Source organism: Crotalus tigris, unplaced genomic scaffold, assembly GCF_016545835.1.
Source record: "Crotalus tigris isolate CLP2741 ecotype Arizona unplaced genomic scaffold, ASM1654583v1 scf7180000017916.3911339, whole genome shotgun sequence".
Taxonomy (NCBI): domain Eukaryota; kingdom Metazoa; phylum Chordata; class Lepidosauria; order Squamata; family Viperidae; genus Crotalus; species Crotalus tigris.
In genome coordinates, this window is record NW_024096718.1 from 3,767,074 (window position 1) to 3,777,374 (window position 10,301).

At 40.0% G+C, this 10,301-nt stretch overlaps 1 protein-coding gene across 4 annotated transcripts in view; it reads right to left on the reverse strand.

The window, feature by feature from the left end:
- Nucleotides 1–3,754, reverse strand: part of CPSF6 (cleavage and polyadenylation specific factor 6) — a 48,631-nt gene extending 44,877 nt beyond the window's left edge. For 2 of the 4 annotated variants that reach the window (XM_039344511.1, XM_039344509.1), the window contains exon 1: nt 3,590–3,754. In XM_039344511.1, coding sequence (XP_039200445.1) covers nt 3,590–3,649 — 60 coding nt within the window. In that variant the 5' untranslated portion in view covers nt 3,650–3,754. The remainder of the gene's footprint in view (nt 1–3,589) is intronic. The other 2 variants (XM_039344512.1, XM_039344510.1) reach the window with 1 other exon arrangement.
- Nucleotides 3,755–10,301: the final 6,547 nt, after the last annotated feature.

Below are 10,301 nucleotides of genomic sequence, written 5' to 3' on the forward strand. Positions count from 1 at the left end.
CACCACAACTATTTTTGTTGGGTGTTATTGTAGATTGTGATGCTAAAGAAACTAATCTGATGTTGAATTTTATAACAGCTGCAAGGTTATTAGTAGAGCAATATTGGAAGAAAGATTCTTTGCCTACTATAGAAGATTGGACGCTTAAGGTGTCAAATTTAGCAGAAATGGCAAAAATTTCTGCTTACCTGAAGGATCACTCACAAGAAAGATATATTTCGGTTTGGAGAAGATGGATAGATTATATTCAGAATAAATATGGGATTAAAAAGTTTCATTTAGCCTATGAGTAAACTTTAGAGCAGTGGTTCTCAACCTTTCTAATGCCGTGACCCCATAATACAGTTCCCCATGTTGTGGTGACCCCCAAGTGGGTGTGGCCACCAATAAGAGGGAGTAGGACAGCTGGGGAAAAGGGAAAAAAATGGCGGACAGCGTGGTTTGGCGACCCCCGTGAAATGGTCGTTCGACCCCAAATGGGGTCCCGACCCACAGGTTGAGAACCACTGCTTTAGAGTATTATTAATAGTTTCTTTTTAATTTTTATTAGTTTTAGTATGGTTTAACAATATTGATTTGTTTACATTATTATGTTTATTTTTAATTTGTTTATATTTATGTTATAAGGGAGTTAAAGTGTGTTATGGACTTGGTTACTTGTATAGTTGGGTAATATTTTTTTTAGAGTTTGATTGTTTATTTGTAACCCTGTACTCAGCTCTGGGAAGTGGGGGAGGGAGGGTAGGGGTGGGTGGGTTTTGGGATGTATATTGTATAAAACCTTTTAATAAAAAAAATCAATCTTATAGTTCTGCCATCCTACTTTTCTCCAAATTTCTAGGAATGGTATCATCTTTTTAAACATCTTTGCAATATCATCTGCATGGACTATACAGAAGTTGTTAAAGTGTAGATATTTCCTGCTATTAAAATATACAAATTATATTTTAATATGAGAAATCAAATACCAAACTACTGGAGTGTCACACTACTCTATAACGAGTATAGATTTAGAATTCATAACATATCTGCAGATATTACAGTTGAGTTCGCACTTATGGCAATAGTAATAAAATATAAAGCAATGGAGTATGACTTAATATACAAATCAAGCCAATTATGCAAAAGCATAGAGCAAACCCACTACAGTCTAATTTTCCTTGAATTTTTTTTTTGTCAAGTTCTCCTCTTAAGTATAGGTAGTCCTTGACTAACAGTTCGTTTAATGACTATTCAAAGGTACAGCACTGAAAAAGTGATTTAGGACCATTTTTCACACTTATGACTATTGCAGCAGCCCCTTGGTCATGTGTTCAAAATTCAGATGCTTGACAACTGATTCATATTTATGATGGTTGGAGTGTCCCAGCGTCATGTGATCACCTTTTGTGACCTTCTGACAAACAAAGTCAATGGGGAAGCCAGATTCACTTAATAACCGTGATACAAATTTAACAATATAATTGTTTGTTGCATTGTTAAATACTAATTATTGTATTACTAAGTATTGTTAATTTAACAAATGCGGCAAGAAAGATTGTAAAATGGGGTAAAGCTCACTTAACAAATGTTTCACTTAGCTAAAGAAATTTTGAGCTCAATTGTGGTCATAAATCAAGGACTACCTGTAATCAGTTGGAATTTTCAGACAATATTTTCTGCAGGGTTGTTAAGTACAGGAAGTCCTTGATCTACAACCATTTGTTTATGACTGTTCAAAGTTACAATGGCACTAAAAAAATTGACTTATGACTGTTTTTCCCACTTATAACCACTGCAGAGATCACATGATCAAAATTCAGACTCTTGGCAACCGGCATGTAATTATGATACTTGCAGTGTCCCAGGTTTGTGTTACTAACTTTTGCAACTTATGACAAGCAAAGTCAATGAGAAAGACTGATTGACTTCCTAACAACTGTGGCAAGAAAAGTTGTAAAATGGGGCAAAACTCACTTAACAACTGCCTTGCTTAACAACAGAAATTTTGGGGTCAATTGTGATCGTACATTGGGGGCTGACTGCCTGTATCTCAATTGTTACTCTGCATTTGATTAGCCAACAGAAAATTACTTTGCCTTTGAAAAAAAATTGGATGCCCAGCTTTGAATGCTTGTTGATATAAAGAACTATAAAACTGTAATCCAGAGTATGACAAAGGGAAGACTGTTATTCAATTAGTTCTACTGACAGTTTGTTGTAGCCAAGTCAAGTTGTGATGAAGATTATTTCCCTCCCATAATTTTTTAAATTATATAGCATTGATTTTACTGAATAAATCATATATGCTAGTCTAACCTTGATGTCAAAAATGGAGGAAACAAGAGGACTTTGAATCTTATAAATAAGCAAAACACATATGCACTAAAATGCTCCCTGTTGGACTAGACATAAACCTGCAGTTTTTAATAAATATTTTAAAAGCCAAATTTCTAGCATCTATTTTGAGAATTTCTCCTTTCTTAATGAGGTGTGTGTGTGTGTGTGTGTGTGTGTGTGTGTAAAAGCAACTTTAAAATATGAAAGAAAACAAGCAAAAATTTCAAAGCAGACAGTTAACACATCAAACAGAATTATATTTTGGGGGACACTTTTAAAAAAGAGTACATTGCTTTAAAATAAATCTATGATAAATGTTTAAAATAAATCTATGATAAATGTTTCAAATAAATCTCCTATGATAACATAGAAAAAAAAGAATAAATAACTCAATATCCCAAGATAGAACAGAGCCAAATTTATCAGTTTTACATTATAGTATGCTATTTAGTGCTATCATTGACTGGGAACAGAATTATGCAATCGAACTGTTTTACAATTCTGTCCAATTCTACCGATTTCAAAAATAAAAATTATTTTCCCAAACGTGTAAAATATATCCATTTATTCTTTATGAATTAATCTGAGAAAGCCGATGCTTCTTAAAAAAATAATGTCATTCTGGTATAACCAAGTTTATTATTAAAACTTGCGCATCGAACGTTGCTATCATTAAATTTTGTGCAAAAATAAAGAGAGCACCAAGGGAACGCAAACTCTCTTTGGGGAAAAGGAATTACTTTTATCCCCTACAGGTTGAAAGCGATCACCTTGATGAATCCGCAACAAGGAGGCCGTGGAAACACTCTTTTTTACGGCTTATAAAGGGAAGACCGCGGTGTTCTAGTTTCCCTCTTCTTAAGGGAGCAGGCGGAATAGGGAATAAAGAACGCGGTGTCTTAGGGGAGAGACTCCTCCTTCGGCTCATTGTCTCCCAGCGCTTGGGAGCCTCGTCAAGAAAAGGGAAGAGGCGGAGCGGAGGGGGGAAGAAAAGGCGCATGCTAGGTACGATGCCGCGCCCCTGTCGTGCGATCCTTCGGGCTCTAAGCATAGCCGGTGTGCAGACATGCCACACGCCAGGCGGGAAAGTCGCGCGGGGCCGCGGATGAGCGCCACAGTCAACAATGGCGCCGGCTTCCCCCTGCCCTGAAAGGCCCGCACTAGACAGCCACGCTCTGCCACTCGAAACCGCAGGCCTCTCCCCCTCCCTGCAGTGCCATTTCTGGCTTGGAACGTCCCCGTGGAAAACCGGCCGCGCACAATTTCCTACCTGATTAAACTCTTCTCCTACATCGGCATAAATGTCTATGTGGTCCACGCCGTCCGCCATATTCCACGAATACTGCTTCGCCTCCGCCAGCCCCTCCTGGCTCTACAGCTGCCGCAGCCAGCCACCGCCGGAGAGGAGGGGGCGAGTTAGCGCTGGGCGACGTCACTTCCGGGAACTAACAAGGGAACATCCGGCGGGTAGAAGTGCGGATGCTCGAAAGGGCTGCAAGGATGGCCACGCCCACGCAGCGATGGAGGAGGGGACTCTTTGTCCAAACAGCTACGGAGATTCTTAATCATCCAGGTCATGGTTGTCCAAAAGGTGCTTTTCCAAAAGACAGTTTTTCAGTTCTTCAGAACTGAAGAAGCTTCTTAGATGAGAAGCGAAACGTTTTCAAGGAAAAGATCAAGAAAGTCCAGTTGCTTTTTGGAAGAGCACCTTTGGGACACTTTCCTTGTCCTTTTTTCTGGCCAGTTCCACGCCGAACGAGTTGACAGCAAAGCGCACCTTACATTTTTGCAGCCGCAGATCAGTCCATTACCATTACGGTAAAGTCCCCTTACCTTAGCCTTAAGTCGCTCTGCAGAGCGGCTCAGAACCACCTACCAACAGCAGAAGTTTCGAAGGTGCCTTCTTGTGCTCCGGATCTGTAGATGAGAAGACAGAGGGGACGAGAATAAATGTTTCTCAAATTTGGCAACTTTAAGATGCGTGGGTTTCAATTCTTAGCAGCCCATCTTGCTGGCTGGGGAATGGCAGTTGAAGATCAGACATCATGAAGTCGCCAAGCCTGGTCTAAATTATACAAGCAGCCCATTTAGCTGGCAGCCACTTTCCAAGTCAGAAGGCTTTCTAAAGTCCTTATTAGCAGGGCTTTTTTTGTCATAAAACGCCCAGAACAGAGTTCTGGCATCTTTTTTGGATGGAACCTTGTAGGGTAGGCAAGGTGGGTTGTATAACGTGAGTTCCGGCACTTTTTTTTTTTTTTTTTTTTACAAAAAAGCACTGCTTATTAGTATCTACAATTTTCTTAGACTAGGAAATATTTTCAGATTACTAACCTCTTGTTTTCAGGATTGTGTGGAGTATATTCCTAAATTTTAGGGGAAAGCATAAACAGTATTGGAATAATAAACAACTTCCCATGCATTAGCTCCTGGTTCCCTTGCAGCTTTTCTTTATCCGATGCCCTCCAGAGGCACTGAATAACAGTTCTTTTAATTCTCAATCAGCAAAAGGAGAACCCAAATAGTCATCAAGGAAACTCATTTGTAATTTGAGACAGCAGTAAGGATTTGAGATTAGATTCCTCTAATGACTCTCTTGGGAAATAAACTCTTCTCCATTCTTTGATTGTTTTAGCTTTTGTTGTCATTATTAGTGGATAAGTAGAAAGAGCCTAGGGGGAAAATAGTAATAATAGGTAACATCCAAAGAAACCCAGTGTTGTCTTTCTTTGAGGAACATAAGGTAGTTGTACATTGTATTTCACATCTAGTTTTAGCCTCATAATAAAAACTTATTAAATTGATATGCTGCCTGACTCCCAGTTTACAATTGGTAAAACATTTCAAAACAAGGAACAGAACACAAAAACATAGCCGTCTGTTTTCAACTTTCTCCATTCTTGTTCCACTGATGTGCACAAACAGACACCCACACATATATATACATATGGGGATGGAGGGTATTAGGAGTGTCAGAGAGAGCCAATTAGGTGTGGTGGTTCAGATGTTCACCTAAGAACCAGGAGACTGAATTCTAGGCCTCCACTAGGTATGAAAGTCAATTGGTTGACTTAAAACCAGTCATACTCATCCTAACCCACTCACAGGATTGTTGTGGTGGTGGGGAAATGGGAGGCAGGACAAATTAGGGGAATTGCCCTGAGTTAACCAAAGAGATTTTTTTTTAAAAAAAGTTGGGATTAAAAACAATAATGTGTGTCACAAAAAGCTGGATGTATTAGAAGTTTCTACATATCTGCTGCCATCTAATGGTTGTTTAAAATACAGCTCAATTATAGCCCTAAGCTACTGACATTGCACCTCATACTGTACAAGACTTCACACACAGGTGACTCTGTCACTGCCCTCAACTTCAGTAGGCATTGGCAACTAGGCTGGACCGTCCAGCAGACAAGCAGGAGGATAGTTTGCTTCTTTTCTGTTCCTTGGTGATAACTGCTTTTTTCAACAACCAGCAATGTCATCTTCACTTGCATCTCTGCCCTGTTCCTCCATTGCTTGGCCTTGTGTACTCAGTGAAGGAGGCAGATGCAGATACTAGATAACACTATAAGACAAACATGTCAAACACAAGGCCCGCGGGCCGGATGCAGCCTGGGGAGGGCCCAGATTTGTCCCCCCGGGGCTGTCCCAGAAATGGCAAGGGACCAGGCCCCGCTGCCCCAACCCACCGCAACCCAGCTGGGCACCTTGGAGCAAGCGCAGGAAACAGCAAGGGCTCAGGGGCCAGTGGTGTGCAGCAGCAGCTTATTTGTCTTAGCCCGCCCCTCCCCTCCTAGCTTAACCCTGTCACACCCGGCTATGCCCCACTTTGCTGGGCTTCTCGTGCAGCTCTGTTTTGCCAGGCCAGAAAGGGTGAGAGGGAAAAGAAAGCAGGAAGGGTTACTGTGTATGTGTGTGTGTATGTGAGGAAGAGAGACAGAGACAGAGAGACAGAGAGAGAGAGAGCCAGGAGTGGAAGAGGAGGAGGCAGAGGAAGCCGAGGTGTTACAAAAAAGGAGAGCTTCCCCCATTCTTTCACCCCTTCTCTTTTTTTTTTAACTTCCTCCCACTCCGTTCAGGTGCAGCTGAGGAAAAGGACATGGAGGAGAAAACAGGAAGGATCTCTCTCTCTCTCTCTCTCTGTGTGTGTGTGTGTGTGTGTGTGTGTGTACAAAAAGGGGATCTCTCTGTCTCTCATACACATACACACATACACGGGAAGGTGGTTTGCAATCAGGTGAGAGAGCAAACTTGCAGATTAGTTTTGTGGTCTATTCTTGCCTCCTCTCCTCCCTAAAATCCAGGCAATAATAAAACTTTGGATTGAATGGGAAGTTAGGAATTGGTGTGAGTTGAAATTAAAAGGCCAAGTCAACTCCCCCCCCCCAATTATTTTTGTCTCCGACAAAATACTTCCCTTCATCTGCTCTTTTATAATTTAATCCAGCCTTACCCAAACTAATATATTTTGGGTGTCATGAACCACATTTCCCATCATCCTGTGGCTATGCTGGGTAGAAATGCAATGCCTTATTTTCTCTGGAGTATGTGCCTAGGAGGCAGTAGATCTGTGAGATTTAGATGTATTTAAACATTTGTTTCTTCTGCCTAATTTATTAAATCAACATCTAATTTGAAATTAAAAGTTTCTGAGAAATCCAGGGTGGTTTACAAGAAAACTCTCAAAGACAGCTATTGTAAAGCATCACTAGCACTGCTTAAAACAATATTAAAAGTGTGTATTTTAAGAAAGAAAAATAGTAGTAGTAATTTATTTAGTGCTGTTTGACCATAAAATGTGTTGTTCTACATGTGCCTGGCTGAACAGTGTGTTTGGAGTTACCTCTAAATGGGTGAGGGTTGAACTGTTCATATTTTCCTTGGGAGAAAGTTCTATAATGGGGATGCTGTCTCTGAGAAGGCTCTGCTTGTGGCCAGTGTTCTATAACTAAACCAGGGGGGGGGGCATCTGGTCTAAATGGATGGTAAACATAAATGATTAGGGGGCTGGAGGCTAAAACATATGACAAATGTTTATGGGAATTGGGTATGTCTAGCTTAGTGAAAAGGACTAGGGGTGGTGACATGATAGCAGTGTTCCAATATTTGATGGGCTGCCACAGAGAAGGGGTCAACCTATTTTCCAAAGCATCAGAAGGCAAATAATAGATGGAAACTAATCAAGAAGAAAACCAGCCTAGAACTAAGGACTTGTGAAAACAACTAACCAGTGAAAAGGCTTGCCTTCAGAAGTTGTGGATGCTCCATCACTGGAGGCTTTTAGTAGAGATTGGATATTCCATTGTCTGGAATGGTATACGTCCCCTGCTTGAGTAGGAGCTTGGACTAAAGACCTCAAAGGTCTCTTCCAACTCTTATTCTTTGAGAGAAGTGCTGCCAACCTCTCCCCCTCCCCCTGTCCCTTCCTGGGCACAGAGAGAGGGAAGGAAGGAAGGGAGGGAAACAGGAAAAAAGTAAGGGAAGGAAGGAAGGAGATGGGAATGAAAAGGAGGGAGGCAGGGAAGAAGGGGAGAGAGGGAGGGAGGAAGGAAGGAAAGAAGGAAAGAGAGAAGGAAGGAAGGAATGATAGGAAGAGAAAGAAAGGAGAGAAGGGAGGAAGGAAGAAAGGAAGGAAGGAGATTGGAATAAGAGGGAGGAAGGGTCTGAGGGAAGTCCTGCTTTAGCACTTGCCCACCATGAACAACCTGGCCAAGAAGAGTGAGCACAGCAGCAGCAGCATTAAGGAGGAGGTGAGTGCAGCTGGGCGCCCCCTTGGGGAAGTGCGGCTAGGATAGGCAGGTCTGTGGGGTCCTGATGCCATGGACTCTGGGCAGTCCATGCCACTGTTCAGGGGCCCCGTGCACAGCCTGAGGCTCAGTGAGACTCCTCCAGTGGACCATGCCCTGGTGCTCGTCCCCTGTCCTACCCATCCTTCCCCACCCTCAGATGCGCCCCATTCCTGCCCAGGCCCGCACAGGTGCCCCTGATGTGAGTGAAATGGAATTGGCCATGCCCACCCAGTAGGCCACACCCATGCTGGCCACACCCACCCGGCCCCCCAATGGCAACCAGGATGCTGATGCGGCCCTCAATGAAATCGAGTTTGACACCCCTGCTATAAGACAGTAGAGGAGCAGCAAGTAGAGACCATTATATTGGTGGGCACACCACAGAGAAGGGTAATATGTGGGAAAAGCCCTGCTTAGAAGCTACTATTTTCTGGGCCCAACTGCAACTGTCTATACTACATCTTTAAGTTGCTCTTGATTGACATAGACCTGTTAGCACTTTCATTGCCTCTTTTGCAGCTATAAATAGTTCAGTGGGTTTTTCTATTGCTTGTTACTTCTTTTTTTTCCCAGGTTTTTTATTAATTTTATTAATTATTACATTTACATATTTGAACAGTAGTGTGGCGGCTGAGCATAGTAATTCCATTACATTTAAAATATTAAGGGAAAATTAAGCATCAGGTCACTGATTGGCTAAAAGTTTGAATGTTTACAAATAACTAAGATTTGAATCTAAGATATTGTTATGAGTTGAGACAAAGTTGAGACAAAGTTGAGATAAATACTAATAATTAAATATTGGTTTGTGGTACAAATGCTGATGGTTTATTTATTTTTTTCTTTTTCTGGAAAGGAAGAAAGGAAGGAAGTAGAAGGAAGAAAAGAAAAAAATTATTAGCCCCAAATATGAGATAGGAGACTAAGAAATTGGGATCATTTAAAATCTGGAAATGATAAAGATTAAATGTTAAATTTAAATATCAATGGGAAATTAAAGTTAAGGAAAACTTACTAGGTTATTGTCTAAAAAATGGAATGTCAAATCAATTAAGATATGTATAGAATGAAGCTTATTAATGAATACTAGAAAGGTATTTTTTGTTTGATTGATAGAATAAGAATTGTATTGGTCCGAATATGGCAGTAGATACTATGTGGGAAAGAGAGGGAATTAGTTGTTGTAATACTTTGAGATTTGCTTGTTACTTCTATAAGCTGCTTTTTTGTCTATCATACTTCACTATCTAATTGAATTAGTTTTTCTCTCTACAAGTGTTTCAATCATTCTAGAATTATTTGTTTATTTCATTTTATCTTTCTATCTGCTTTTAGTCTTTTTTTAGATTGTTATTGTTTAGATTGTGATTATTTTTGCAATTTCTATCATGAATGCAGCAAATATTTGATTTTCTTTAAAAGATCTTGTATTTCTCATTTTCTTTTATGTTCTAATTTATTTAGTTGTCAATATATGGTGCATTCATTTGCTTCAGTCTATTTGTTTTGTTCTTTTAAACTTTTAAACTTTGCTTGACCAAATAAATATTATTGACTGGATTATGTTTTGCCATTTGTTGACCTTTTGGGCTGAGCTAACTTTTCCTGTTTTCCTGGATTATGTTGAAAGTGTATGTTCAGTAATCACATGTCCATATTGTTCACAATGTCAATCCTCCATCACTTTGTAATATAATTATATATTCTGAAGCCATTAGGAGCTTTTTCTCTTTGAAAGTTTGGAAATATTTTTGCACTTAAATTTTCAACAAAAAAAATTTTGTATCTTCCCATAGTTCCTCAGGTTCACTTTTGCATGTATTAAATGTATGTGATCTGTTCCTTTTTTTAGTTTAACTCATGTAATAATCTGAATTAAATAATTCAATCTGGTCCATTTTAACTGATTTATTTATTTCTAAGATGTCCATTTTGGTATGCCTTGTTTCTGCTTTGATAGTTTCAACTCTTTCTTGGTTTGTGCTTCTTGCTTTTCATATTACAATTCACTTTTCTTCTCTTTCACTATCAGTGACCAGACTTCCTTGCAAAATTGGTCTGGCAACATCATCACATGCGGATCTACTTGTGAAGTTCTACAATCTGCTTTTGTAATTTGCATTATCTGATCAGTTCCTTCTGATATGATTTGGGAATTTCTTCTTTTAGTGGTTTGTGTATTATTTTTAATTT